Source organism: Curcuma longa, chromosome 7, assembly GCF_044706935.1.
Source record: "Curcuma longa cultivar G26 ecotype Majalengka, Jawa Barat chromosome 7, ITB_CL_G26_1.1, whole genome shotgun sequence".
Lineage (NCBI taxonomy): Eukaryota > Viridiplantae > Streptophyta > Magnoliopsida > Zingiberales > Zingiberaceae > Curcuma > Curcuma longa.
In genome coordinates this window covers 8648608-8663209 of record NC_133867.1, presented here as the reverse complement: position 1 = coordinate 8663209, position 14602 = coordinate 8648608, and the positions used below count along the sequence as shown (strand labels likewise).

Below are 14602 nucleotides of genomic sequence, written 5' to 3'. Positions count from 1 at the left end.
TGACATTGAGTTCAAAGGGTGTACTTAAAATATGCTTTAACTTGAGAAAGGAGAAATTTATTTGAATTGTAAGTTCAATTCCTATAAGGTAATAAAATGCACCAAGATCTTATACAAATATAGTAAGTACAATGTCTTTAAAAGAAGTTTGAATAAGTAATATAGAATCATGCTTATTGGGACAATGATTTCTCCTATGTAATTAAGCTTAATTAATCATGGTACTTTGTTGTATTGGCAATCCGTCTTGAATTGAGTTGGATATGTATTTGAAGTGGTGCATTATATTCAGCGAGTAGGACTTTGCATACCAAAGTTAAAAGATTAGAGCTCAAGCTTGTAAGATGGTGAACACCCGGAATAAGTGAGGTTGTAAGGGGTTCTATATAAGTTTAATTTGAAAGATTAAAGATCAAGCTTTCTAATTTTTTTTTTCATAAAAATCACACAAAGTATTTATCTCTATTGATCATGTCATGTGGATCTCATTCCTCTATTAATAATTGCATGAGGTGCAATGGATGAGATTAATTTGTAAAAATTATTACAAAAGAGAGCGATAGAGATCCACAACCTAATTAATAATGATAAATAGTTAAAGATGAATATGATGATCATTTCTATAAAATAATTCAATTCATAATGGTTTACATAGTGAGTAGTCAATGTGGATAGGTTAATTATATTAATATCAAAGTCAATTCGGTGGAATCAATGTTATACATATTGATTTTCTAATATCAATTATATTATTTGCATTGCATCGATAACTTTAATTGTTATATTAAAAATAATAATAATGAACAATAAAATGCCTCGATCGTTCCAATCATAATAAAGTAATAATTATACATAATTTCAATGCTTAGTCTTAATTGTCCTTCTTAGTTCTTGTGAGAATGGCCATTAGTTTATCCTTCTTTGTTATTATTATATTATTTACATTTGATAAAGATGAAGATGGCAATAATTAAAATATATATATATATATATATATATATATATATAGAAAGATTGGGTTGAAGCTTTAAAATTATCAAAATGTCTTTCAAATTTTTAGACTTTTTTGTATGCAACAATTAAATTTTTATGAATTCTCTTGTTATATTCTTAAATAATTTTTATTTTTTTATCATTGCTAATTATTTTTGTAATCTCTCTTTTCTTTTATTAATGTATGTATTTATTATGATAAACCTTACTTTTATAGTGCTACTTGTATTTTATTTTGTTATATAAAACTAATGTTAATTTAAGATAAACTTGCAAGGCGTAGAGTACTTTTGGTTATCCATCCTACTAATGTATGTATAATTGATCGCCTCTACAGCATATGCACGATATTCGTGTGGGCATCTAAATGCCCGCTAGTATCATGGATATATAGACGTGCAAGTCAAAGGACGAGGGAGGATTGGAATTCAAAGACTCAAAAGCTTGGAATCTAGCTTTATTAGCTAAAGTGTTGTGGTGGATATAGGAAAAGCAAGACGTACTCTGGATGAAATGGATACATCATACTGACTTGAGCCAGACAAATATCTAGACTTGGGAGACAACACATTTAGACTCCCCTCTGATCAAGAGACTCTTATAGATACGAGATCTCATATTGACAGATGTTAGGTCCTTAGAGGATGTTAGGCAGAAATCGACAAGTTGGTTTGCTCAGCGGTGGGGTGGTGAAGTTTTATGAATTTTTAAGAAGGCCCAAGCTTAGAAAATCATAGGTGAGGATAGTGTGGAAGACTTATCTATATCCAAGTTATGCAGTTACTCTTTGGATGTAGGCGCAAAGGTGACTTCCCATTAGAGACCAACTAAACTATCTCGAGGAAAGACTTCTGTAGACAAGTTGAGGAGCAGGAGTATCTATTTTTCAGATGTCTGCCTATTGAGAAACTATGAAAAAGGATCACAGGATAGTTTTGTATGCACCAAGAGATGTCCATTTATAAACAGATGCTTTGAATCTTCAGATAGCATTATCGAGGGACCAAGGCCTTGACTAAGATAGGCACTTAGTCATAATATCCATGATATACCATATGTGGATGGGTTAGGAATTGTAGTATTTTTAGAGAAGGGTAGTTGGATATCGAGAGAATTTTCATAAATGTGCAAGTATATATATATATATATAAATTTTTGAACATTTATTTTGATATGATATTACATCAAGCATAGATAGATCCTAGGCTAGAATGCTCATTTTGACAAATGATATATTTACTTTACGTATTCAAAAAATAAAAAGAAATTTAAAAATCAAGGATTATTTAATCATTAAAAATTATTTTATAGAAGTAAGTAACTTGGATGAAGGATAAAATATTTTTTTAAAAAAATTAAATATGTTTTAAGGTTTGTGATGATTGGAATAGATTGGAACTCACCAATAGTTTTTTTAATATATTATTATATTGAGAAAAACCTACTCAACCTCATATCCCTTGTTATAAAAAAGTGGCCCATAAATGCATTTAATTATTCAATTTTAAATTAATAATAGATATGATTATAGATTAGCAAGTTATTATGATCAATGTACAACAAAAATAAATAAAATACATTTTTAAGTAATTGAGTATATCTATATATAGCCTAGAAACCTAGTTCAAGTCTAGCTTTATACAAAAATTTCTATCTCAACGTGAAAGACATTTCATATATTTAAAATCCTAAAAATCTAAAATTTTTGTATTGATTCAAATATATTATTTTTATTGCATCACCCATTTTTAATCAATGATTCATGTGTTTTTCCTTTTCATTTAACCAAAAATAAGAAATGCAAGCACATGAATTTCAAACATAAAAACAAAAGATAATTTAAAATATTGAAATATCAATCAAATTGAAAACTAATATTGTAATCATGTGTAGGCAATTTTGATAACTGCCTACCACCACCACCACCACCACGTTCGCCACGGAGTGCATAGAAGAAATCTGCCTATTAAAGGGAGAGGAAAGAGTTGAACGAGACATTTCTTGCACTCGGTGTGTGCACTCGGTGTGTGATTGCGTCCAAGATGAGAGGCGAGGACAGACTGCTGAAGGGAAAGGAAGAACACCAAATCGAGGATTTGGTTTGTGGAACATAAGGAGTCTTCCCTTTTGGTGATCGTTCCTTCAACACAATTGATCCCAGCCGAAGTTTCTCGCTACAACAAGTACAAAGATTAACATCATGAAACAAACACCCAATGCTTATTATATCAATTACTTGGTGGGGCCGCTGGGTTGGCGGATTCCAACCTTTTGCAGCATCAATTACTTTCTAATGACCCAATTTCAAAAGTAATTAATTTCTAATCATCCTTTGGGGTTCACTAAGAATATCTTTCTAGGTTCCTTAGTCAAAATAACATCATTTTTTTTCAAAATTAAGTTAAATATATTGAAAGAGTGTTGGAAAAAAAAACTAGTTAATTTCTAAACTTTCTATTGATTCTTGATCTTGGGCCTTTCTCTTCTTCTTGTGGCTTGCCCATGTTAGCTTAAGGGCTAGGACTAATTTGAATATTTTGATTTCTACCATTGTTTGTAGAAAAACACATATCATTTGTAATGTTATTCTTAATCACTATCTCTTGATCGATCATGCTAAGTAGAATCATAATTAGTCGTAGAATCCCATTGAATAATCATATAGAATACGACTAGCAAAGATGATATCTTAATTTCAGAGTCAACTACAACTTAGATTAATTAGTCAATTTACAAAGGCACTTTGTATGCTAAATTTTCATCATTCAATAATTATAATCATTTAAAATTATAAAATTTTACAAAGGCCTTTGTAAAATAATTTTTCATCACTAAATGCATAAAACACACACAAATAATCATTTTTATCCCAACTTGTATAATGGACTCAAGAATAGATTAAAACAAATAATAATAATAATAATAAAGTTGATAGAAATGTTTTAATTAATTCCTTTCCACTTTGATTAGCATTTTAAAATTATAGAAAAATAAATGTTACAAATTAATTCTAAATTAATTATAATCAATTTCAGTCCATTAATAATTATCAAATAATAATATAATATTAGGTCAATCAATCATTCCACGTGTCTCTTCCTTCCTCTGTTTCCCAAAGGAGAAGAAGTGGCTTCATATTTGATCGGATCTCATCATTTGAAGCCGCTTTCCATTCCTTTCCTCTTCTTCTTGAGCATGAGGCCCGGTCCAGCACCATTCCGCCCGGTTCAGTCCGCCAATCCGAACCGGCCTCGCCGCCGGCCCGACCTAACCCTACCCCTCCCGCAGCGCGACGCCTTCCTCGCCGTTCCCCTCCCCCTTCCGCCGTCCTCCGCCCCCTCCACCGTCGGAGCCCCCTCCCTCGCGCCGCCCTCTTCCTCCTCCTCCCAGCCGCCTGCCTTCTCCGACCTCGAGCGCCTCCGCCGCATCGGCAGCGGCAGCGGCGGCACCGTGTGGGTGGTCCGGCACCGCCCCACGGGCCGCGATTACGCCCTCAAGGTCATCTACGGAAACCACGATGACGCCGTGCGGCGCCAGATCCTGCGCGAGATCGAGATCCTACGCACCGCTGATAACCCCTTCGTCGTCCGCTGCCTCGCCATGTACGACCACGGCGGCGAGATCCAGATCCTGCTCGAGTTCATGGACGGCGGGTCGCTCGATGGCTGCCGCATCGCCTCCGAGCCTTTCCTCGCCGAAGTCGCGCGCCAGGTCCTCGCGGGACTCGCCTACCTCCACCGGAGGAAGATCGTCCACCGCGATATCAAACCTTCCAATCTCCTCATCGACTCCGGCCGCCGGGTCAAGATCGCCGACTTCGGCGTCAGCCGCATCCTGGCGCAGACCATGGATCCCTGCAACTCCTCCGTCGGCACCATCGCCTACATGAGCCCCGAGCGGATCAACACCGATCTCAACCACGGCGTCTACGACGGCTACGCCGGCGACATCTGGAGCTTCGGCCTTAGCATCCTCGAGTTCTACCTCGGCCGCTTCCCCTTCGGCGAGAACCTCGGCCGGCAGGGGGACTGGGCCTCTCTCATGTGCGCCATCTGCTATGCGGATCCTCCGGAGGCGCCGCCCACCGCCTCGCGCGACTTCCGAGACTTCATCTCCCGCTGCCTCCAGAAGGATCCGGCGCGACGGCTCACGGCGGCGCAGCTCCTCCAGCACTCTTTCATCACAAACAACCAGCCTTCTGCCTCCTCAGTACCATCCGCGCATCCATGACCCAATCTGGAACACGTGCAACGCCGCAAGCGGAGATCTCTGTCGGCGGGCAAGGACAAAAAAAGGTGCCATTTTTACCCAACCTTCCTCGCTACCTTGTTCGATCGCACCAAACACCACCGCCAGAAGAGGTTTCGATCGATGTTCTCAGATCACGGAAAGGTGTGGTTTTCAATTTTTATCCTGTCAATTTCCGCATTTAATCCCGCATTTGGTCTTGTCGTCTTTTTCTCGATCTCAAAGTTCATAAGAAATGGATTCTCCCAAAAATTTCACATCTCCGTTTCCATCACATCGTATGCTTGCTTATGTTCCTTCCCCCCGCCTGTCCCCTTCCTCTTTTTGGTGATTTCCTGCCTGCCCCTTCTCCTTCCCCTTCCTCTCATGGGAATAGATCGTTGGGTTTGCGTAGTAGCTTTCTCATCTCAGAGAGTAAATGCAATGGCAGCCCTTAACGAGCTGTGCTGCATGATGCAAAAGCGTGGCTGGCATGTCTGTCTCTGTCGACCGGTGCTTTGGCTGACAAGTGACAACGGCGGTGGCGATTGTAGGAACAGTGACAAGACAACGCACGCTTTGCCTCTGGGGAGCCGCTGATTTATCATTGGACAAGAGCTGCGTGCAAGCGCAGCAGTCTGGCCAGCCAGCAGCAGCTGCTCAGGGCAAAGCAAACACACAGAGATAAGCAGAAACGCTATCCATCAATCATCATCACAATTTCAGTGTTACAGAAAAGGAAGATGAAACTAAATTTCTTATAACAACATCATTATCAAAAATAAATAAAAATTTAAATTTTCGATAGAGTTAAGATAATATTTTTTTTATTGTGGTTAATTATAATTTCTTGATTTACCTTCTCATAAATAATCGTGAGATTGATCATATGACACCATTAGAGTGACATATTTCATCTTATTTGTAGAAAAGAAAGAAGAAGCTTACACCCTCTTTCTTTTCTTTAATTGGCATGTTTTAGTTCTAGTTCTTGAAGACATAATTGAGTTGATTACAAACAGAATTATTGAAGTGGATAAGGATTAAATCTTGATGAAGTCGAGATAATATCTTTTTCTGTCGTGGTCAACTACAGTTTTTCAATTTACCTTTTTATATATGATCGTGGGATCGATTATGTAGGGTCGTTGGAATAGCGGATTCCAAATGGTTGGCCCGTTCCACCTTTATATTTTCCTAAGAATAAAAGAAATTCTTTTTGAAAATAAGTTTTGTGAATCAATAAGTGAATTGTGAAAATTTGGAGGACCTCCAAAATTAGTTTTCTAAAATTTCATATCTAATTTTTAAAAAATGACATTGTTGGCATCTTAAATATAAATATAAGATTACATGATTTTAACATAAGAAGTATCTTATTTGTAGCATTAATTGAGTAGCACTTTTTCTTCTGCAACTGTTGCTTATATTAATGATAATTAAATATTAATTGTTTTAAAATTATATAATTTGTAATATTAATTATCTTATTATTGTTTATAATAATTCAAATATTAATGGTCATATCGGGATTTAGAACATTAATCCAATATTAATAAGAAAATATTTTCATTTTTTACCTCTATATTTTGTACAATTTTCCAATTTCCCTTATTATAGTTTTAAATGCTTCTGAAATAAAAAGTAAAAATACCCTCTCAACTTATTGTTTTACCCAATCAATAATCAAATTAACTAGGTAAAATTAGATTGAAATTTTTTTTAAGTTCTTATTCTTTTTATCCAACATCCAACTTGTCAGATAAGATATTTTTATCCTATCTAATTTGCTAGTTGTAATTTATTTTAGGGCAAAAATTAAAGGAGTGTTTTATTTTATTTTATTGGGATCATTAAAGGACGCCCTTTTTTAATTTTTAATCAAAAATATATTTCACCCTGTCAACTCTCGTAAAATGATATAGTTGTCCTCCCATATACTATTCAACATTATTATCTCCTGTCATTCGATTCCATCAATCAATTGTACAAATAAGGTAAGTTTATGTTGTATCACCTATGAAATCGTAATTATTAAGTTTGAGTTGCAACAATGTGAATGTTATTGAAGAGAACAATTGATCGTAACTCATACAATGTAAATATTAGATAAATAAGTTAGAGTTATAATATATATGTTTTCATAGCTAGTTATTACAATACTATTGAAGAGAACAATTGATTGTAGCTCATGAATATTAGATGAACATGTCAAATCTGTATTATAATATGTACGAAATTGTAACTGCTACAACGTGAATGTTTTTGAATAAGTTAAGTATGTGATATAATAACTACGAAATCATAGTTGTTGTAGCAGTTATAATTTTATAGCAACTACAATGTAAATTTATAAGATTCACACAATTGATCGATCAGTTTAGAATTTAATATGTATGATAGAAAAATTTAATAAAGAACGGTGTACTTAAAAGCAATTATATAATTTTACAAAAAGATGGATAGGGTGGGATATCCTTTTGATAAAAAATTAAAAAGAAGCCGCCCCTGTGTGATTCTAATAAAAAAGATGTCTTTTTTGTTATTCTCCTTTATTTTATTATTTAGATAATCAATTAAATTAAATTTGGTTAATTTATCGACCCATTTGAGTTGAATTTAAATTTAATTGAGTCCATTAGATAGACATTGAAATCACAATCATATGGTCCAAGGTAGATTCAATTTGGCCCCCGGAGTATAGTTGAGTTGATTACAATGGAGTAGACTTTTTCGAATCTCGACGAAGCCGAGCAATATCCTCTTCTGTCGTATTTACCTCCTTACAGATAGTCATAAATAATTTCACCTGATTAATTTGAACCTAAAATAATTTCTTAAACCAAACTTATACTTCGATCAAGGATTAGAATAAGAGTGCCCTTAGATTACAATGCAATGGCAAGATATTTATGTAATTAATTAAGCATCTATAAAATACAAATTAATTTCTTTTAGTGAAAAAATAATCTTAAAACATTGATTACGGAACTACACGTCATTCATGTTTTCCAATTTATTCTAATAATCGATAAGAAGTTTTTATGAGATCAAACTGATCACCTTCTAAATTAATCGATTCGAATAGTTAGCTATTTGAATTATAAAAAATTTATCGATTTGAAGAGTTAAATACTTAGATTATAAAAATAATCCATTCGAAGAGTGAAAATTTCTTCACTGATTAGTCCTGATTGTTCGTGCTACTTAAATCTTTAATCACATATTAGAGTAGTTGGAATAGTTGTTTGTGCTAAACATGTTCACCAAATATTACAACGTACCTTACGAAATCCAAACATCAATTGAATTGATTCGTGCATTGGAAATCCTTGTTGCCACTTTGAAGAACAGTGTCTGTCTGGAAAACTGCCGACAAGTCCCAAGCACTCAATGCCTCCTCCTGGAAATCGCTACTTGAGGTAGCCCATGAATCCATGCTCTCCTTCTCCCAGTTGATCTGTGCACTGTAATCCCACAACCCATTCATCTGTACTCATCCTGCCCAATGAACCACCCATTTTTGTCCTCAAATATTCCATTGCTGATTTGACTGCATTCCGTTTGCTGGTTTGTCTCAGTGACACTGGCATCCTTCCAAGTGCTGAATGCAGGGTTGTGGCACAAGGTTAAGGGATTGTAGAGGCTTTGAAGCTTCATATGGAGTTGCATCCTTTCTATGGCCGATGTGGTTATGCCTTCTGAGTTTATCCTAGCTCTCTGGCTTTGTTCTTGTGATACTGCATGATGTTGTTTATTCTTGCCAAGAAATTTCTTCTTCAACTTTGTGTTCCAATAGTTCTTGATGTCATTATCTGTTCTTCCTGGCAACTGTGCTGCTATTATTGACCACCTATGACATGCAGTTAGAGGAGTCGTTCTTTGTGAGTAGAAAGGGGAAACATATAACTGTATCAGGAGTATGATTCAGTAACTACCTGCTCCCAATGCTAACATACAGATTACAGATGATGAAGTCTTCATCCTCCGAGAAGTCACCATGTTTGATGTTTGGCCGCAGATAATTCAACCATCTTAGTCGACAACTCTTGCCGCATCTCTTCAACCCTGCAGAAACAATCAGCACCCATTTACTGTCACTCTGATTCTTGAAAGATAAAGTAGAAAAAACACAAACTTGGATAGATTACCAAAGCACTGACCAATCTTATGGGGGAGTGCAATCCAGTTTCCACCAGTGCCATGCTCTTCAATGTAAGCCCTAAGTTTAGCATCCTCCTCGGGGCACCAAGGCCCCCTCTTCACATTGACCTTGTCACAGCAGGGAGCCCTCCCCATCACTCTCCTCTCAGTTTGATAGCTAGACACACAGAAGGACCATGGCAGAGGACCAGGTTAAATAGGACAAACCTGCTTTTGAATTGTTGCACCCTTTGTTCTCAAGGCAGCAGCTTCAAAGTAAATATGATCAATGGTGTCTCTGTTTATTCACAATGGGTACAGGGACAAGGAATTCAAGATGCTCTATCCACTAGACAACTTTTAGTTTACTTGCCGCAGTAATATCTTCAGCTGATTGTCAACAAGGGGATTATCTCCATTGGCAATGAACGCTAACATTCAACAACCCTACGACTAACCTCATACTCGGCCAATTATCAACCCCTTTTATATAGATTAATTAACACAGGAAGAACGAGCTTAACGTTTACTTTCATAATTTATTAGCACTTTCTAAAAGAAAAAGCTTGACACCCTAAAAGGCAGCCCTTACTTTGATGATTGTGTGATTAACTAGTATTTAGTGGGGAGGATTAGACATGAATAGACGTGGGTGTTTTTCTTTTGTCCTTGCCTACTGTGTGGAATCTTATGGGGATTGCCTCTCTTGAACCTTGGGAAAGGCAGATGAGTATGAGCACAAGGGATATGATAACAAGAGGAAGATGAACTGTAAATAAGGAAGGAAGTGAGGAATCAAAGAGGAGTTTGACACGCCTAAATGGATTTTAGCAATTATTGAAGCATGTTTAGGGGTGTCTGCTAAGTTACAAGGTAGAAACCTCCATAATCTCTTAAAGTTAAGGGATAATTAATCATTTTAATGGTGTAAGTGGAAGATGGCACATATGTAACCTTGTACTCTAAACTAAGAACTTTGTTTTTTGTTTTCATTTTTTCTCTAGAATTTTAACGTAATGCTATTTCTCATAACTAATGGCGATTTAAGCAAGCAAAGGTGGTCAACCACTCATCGTTGAGGTATAGTCTAGTTTAGACTTAGACAGTTTTGATCTGATTGTGTGGCCATGAGTTTTTCACCATAATCAAGCCCATCCAATTGGTTGAAACAGTCGAACCTGCCTAATCAATTCATATAGTCGACATCATTTCACCCTTGGTTCATTTCACCTCATTTCTATTCAAAGATGAAGAAGAATGTATTCATATTTTTACTTAAGACAGTTAAACAAGTACAACTAAACATGTGTGTGTGTGTGTGTGAAGCTTGCATGTTTCTTTCCTTTGACGAAAAGGCTGAAGTAAAGTTCAAACATATGAAGGATAGCAATTGACAAGGTAAGCTTTGGACTCTCGTACTACCAAAACCCACTAGGCATGATCCAGAAGTCAAGGCCACAGAATTTTGTGTGCTGCTTTATGACTTGGAATTAGGAGAACAAGTGTTTCTCTTTGTTATCCCATCAAGAAAAAACATAGAAGAAAGACATAGCGGAAGAGCATGATATCACAGTAAGGACTTTCACAAGAGCTAGTCACAGACAACAGCATCAGCCTAAAGTTCAATAGCTCACTCGTAGACGAATGGTCAGACACAGGCAACTAATAAGATGGTCATGGAGGTCTCGGAGAAGAGACCCGCTAAGTTCGACACTTGTGGGGTGGATGAGTTGTCAGGTGTCCTCTAGTCAATACTAAACAAACACCAGGCACTAGGACATGCAAGATAGTCACCATTCAACATGATCTTTTGGTACCGTAGTAGTGTTATCGGCAGAAGTGACTATATCATCATATAGAATAATGAACTACACATAGCAGATGCAAGTTTGAGGGAAAATTTGGATTTGCAAGAGTCAACTCCAATCATTTTTCAGATACAAATAATGCAGCTCAAGTAAGTCAGTGCCAAAGTTTATAACAAATATAATGCAAGAGTCAACTCCAATCATATTTACATACACATAATGCTATCCTTCATATCTGTTAACAAACTATTCATTGTAGTTAAACTGAAAGGATCGCCATTTAGGAAATGTACATTGGAAGGAAGGACCTCAGCCCGAACAGAAACTGATTTAATCTTAGAGGTGCCATAAAATAAAATAGCATGAATCTTCAAGCTAAGGGTTCAAAGAGCTCTTACACCATGACCCAAACTAAAACAAAGACAAGCTTAGAGCGTCACAAAAATGACATAAATCCTCAAGCTAAGGGTTCGAAGCAGTCTAAAACCCCCAACTTAATTTGAAGTGAAGAAATGTTCAAAGTTGTCATGAAAGAAAATGACATAAATCTTCAAACCAGATATCTACAACATTTAGGGCACAAGGGTAGTAAATTTAATCATGACTGTTTGTGTACTAAATTTTTTTATATTTCATGCCAGATTTATACAATTTCCTATAATTTAATTAAAACAAACCAAGATCTTAACTAGATTCATGGTATTTAGAAATGAATCACAAACCATTGAGAGGGTATATTAGACATATTGATCGCAAATAGGTAGAAAGGAAACTAAGCCTAGCAACATATCTGTCCAAAATTTTAGCAACATATTGGTCCTGGTTTTTAAAGGTGAAACCACTCAAACTGAAAAGAAAAGAAAAATAGTAAACTCAAAAGGGATTGGTAAAACCCTGTCAATCAAAGTATAAGCGACAGGTCAAGGAAGATAACAATATAACATCAAGGCATGTACAGTTTGAATATAGAAAATGCTCTATGAGACTTTCACAATTTTTGAATGATTAGCAGCAATTTTACCTTTTCCAGTTTAATTCAGTTTCGGTATGATGTATAAGTAGTAAACAAACATTTCAATGCTGCTATCATCTTCCTAATTGAATCAGTTTAGTTAAAACGCGATGGAAATTGCACTTTGGAATTTGGCACATGCAATATAAGTTAGTGTTAACTCCAACATTGAACTTATCTATATATGAAGTTTGAGTTATGTCCTCAAACGCCATTCTTCTGGAAACAAACGAAACCAGCTTTCAGTGGAACTCAATTCACATATAGCTTCAAGCAATCATTCAATTTCTGCCAAAACTCAACTACTATAAGTTCTGCACCAATGCACCTCCAAAGAAAACTAGATACAAAGTGGTATGATTTGTCCATATATTTTAATTCATAGCATAAGATTTCTCAATATTTGTCATCCATCATAGCAATCCACATGTAAAGTTCTATTGATGGGTGCAATAGGCAGCACTATTATGGTGAGCTGCCTGAAATGTGTAGCCACATGTTTCTGAAAACAAATATTGCACATTGCAATTAGCATCCTGCAGGCATTAACAAATATTTAGGGTTTCGCCATTAGCATGTTTATAAATGAGCACGCTATGAAAACAAAAACTAATAATGCATTTACTTGTAGGATATATCTGTTTCTACAGTCCACTCAGATATCAGAACCTAAAGTGTGAGAAAATTCAATACAGAATATCTGAACATTTTCTTGGAATCGATCCCAAATTGACAATTACATATGAAATCCACTAATCTTGATTGACAGCGTAGGAAAAATTGTTCTACAAGAACAAGGAAGCAAAACTAGCTTTAAATTACAAAAGCTAATATCACAGCTTACAAAAGAACGCACCTTTACAGGTCGACACCAAACACCCCATCTCTGACGATCACAAACTCGCAAGAAGCCTCAGGCAAGTGCGGCGCAAAAACCACTTGCATCCTCCTCGTCGTTCTCGACGAACCATTGTTTTCAGCAATCATGTCTTTCCTCGATAAGAAAAGTCTAGTATTAACGCAGTTCGCCCACGAGAGACCCAACGCCGGACAAACCTGCCTGCCGGAGGAACACAAATAAGCGTAGTTGCCCACCCTCAGCCTGCCAGGCCCGTCCTCCGAGCCCACGACATCGACAACCTGATTGGTCACCACCACGGCCAACCCATAACGCCTCGCCTGCTCCTTGAGCTTGGCGGCGATCTTGAAGAAGAGAAAAGACCGTTTCTTTAGGTCACTCGGGGTGTTATCAAAGTCGGAGCGGAATAATGCGGCGATGGAGTCGATCACAATGAGTCTGATAGGGAGGCGGGTAGGCGGACGGGCGACGAGAGATTCCGCAGCGGCGAGGAGGGAGAGAAGGTCATGGGGGGAGTGCGCGGCGGCGACGAAGATGTGGTCGAGAGGGTCGGACAGCGAGGAGGAGGAGGAGAGATCTCGGAGGCGTCGAAGAGGAAAGGGGAACTCGGAGTGGATGAAGAGGGAGGCGGCAGAGAGGCCGCCGCGGGAAGGGGGGAGCAGGGCGGAAAGGAGGATCTGGAGACAGATCTGGGTCTTTCCGGAGGCGCTCTCGCCGGCGATCTCGGTGACGGAGCCAACTGGGACGCCGCCGCGAAGGCAGTGGTCGAGGGCGGGGCAGCCGAGGGTGAGCTTTTGGGACGACAGATGGAGAAGAGGGTTTAAGGGTTCGAAGTGGGGACGCGCCATAAACTGGCCACGAGACAGCCAGTTTTTATTGACTCGGCCCCAATATGATAAATCCCCATGGACTCAATTCCATCGGTCCGATCTTAGCGAAAGTTTCTCACCAACCACCAGGGTAATATGAAAGTACCTCTGACAATAATCATTTACGAGGAGATAAATCGAGAAATTATAGTCGATCACGATATAGATAGATATTACCTCAATTTTATTAAGATTCAATCCTTATCTACTTCAGTTAAGTCTGTTCTATCGTAACCAACTCAATTATGTTTTGAGAGCTTTCAATAGAATGACAAACATAGGATATTAGTTGCTTCGGATATACAATCACGAGTACTTTCTAATTTATTTAGTGGATAAAATATATGATTGAATCGTACATCTCAAGATTAATCAACTCTAAGAATTGGATACTTAGTTATCAAAAATTAAAAATCAATATGAAGCCCCGGAGCTTAATGTAGCTATTAAGGCGAACGGGTATCTTAAGAGTGTCGTAGTTTGATCCTCTGTTGGAGCATGCATTGGTGTTGAATTTAATAGAAAACTAGGGTGGGGCGATCATGGGTGAAGTACCCATGAGTGAAAAAAAACCCACGAGTTTACCTTCACGAGCAGGGTACTGATTTGGTTTTGGACGGTCTTACAGGAACAGCGAAGACCGTGGGGGTCACCTGCTGACGTCTTGCTACTGCGCTTCTAGGATTTATAC

The 14602-nt window shown here is 37.4% G+C and overlaps 2 protein-coding genes and 1 pseudogene across 2 annotated transcripts; 1 reads left to right on the top strand and 2 right to left on the bottom strand.

Moving 5' to 3' along the window:
• The first annotated feature begins 4179 nt into the window (after nucleotides 1-4179).
• Nucleotides 4180-5559, top strand: LOC141832116 (mitogen-activated protein kinase kinase 5-like). The gene has a single exon (XM_074719599.1). The coding sequence runs from the start codon at nucleotides 4189-4191 to the stop codon at nucleotides 5221-5223; it is 1035 nt and encodes a 344-aa protein (XP_074575700.1). The 5' UTR covers nucleotides 4180-4188; the 3' UTR covers nucleotides 5224-5559.
• Nucleotides 5560-8521: 2962 nt separating this feature from the next.
• LOC141832269 (transcription factor MYB36-like) lies at nucleotides 8522-9519 on the bottom strand (annotated as a pseudogene).
• A 3411-nt stretch (nucleotides 9520-12930) lies between these two features.
• LOC141832591 (DNA repair protein XRCC3 homolog) lies at nucleotides 12931-14033 on the bottom strand. Its single transcript, XM_074720072.1, has 2 exons — nucleotides 14018-14033; nucleotides 12931-13922 (listed from the first exon to the last, which is right to left on the bottom strand). The coding sequence occupies exons 1-2, from the start codon at nucleotides 14031-14033 to the stop codon at nucleotides 13042-13044; spliced, it is 897 nt and encodes a 298-aa protein (XP_074576173.1). The 3' UTR covers nucleotides 12931-13041.
• Nucleotides 14034-14602: the final 569 nt, after the last annotated feature.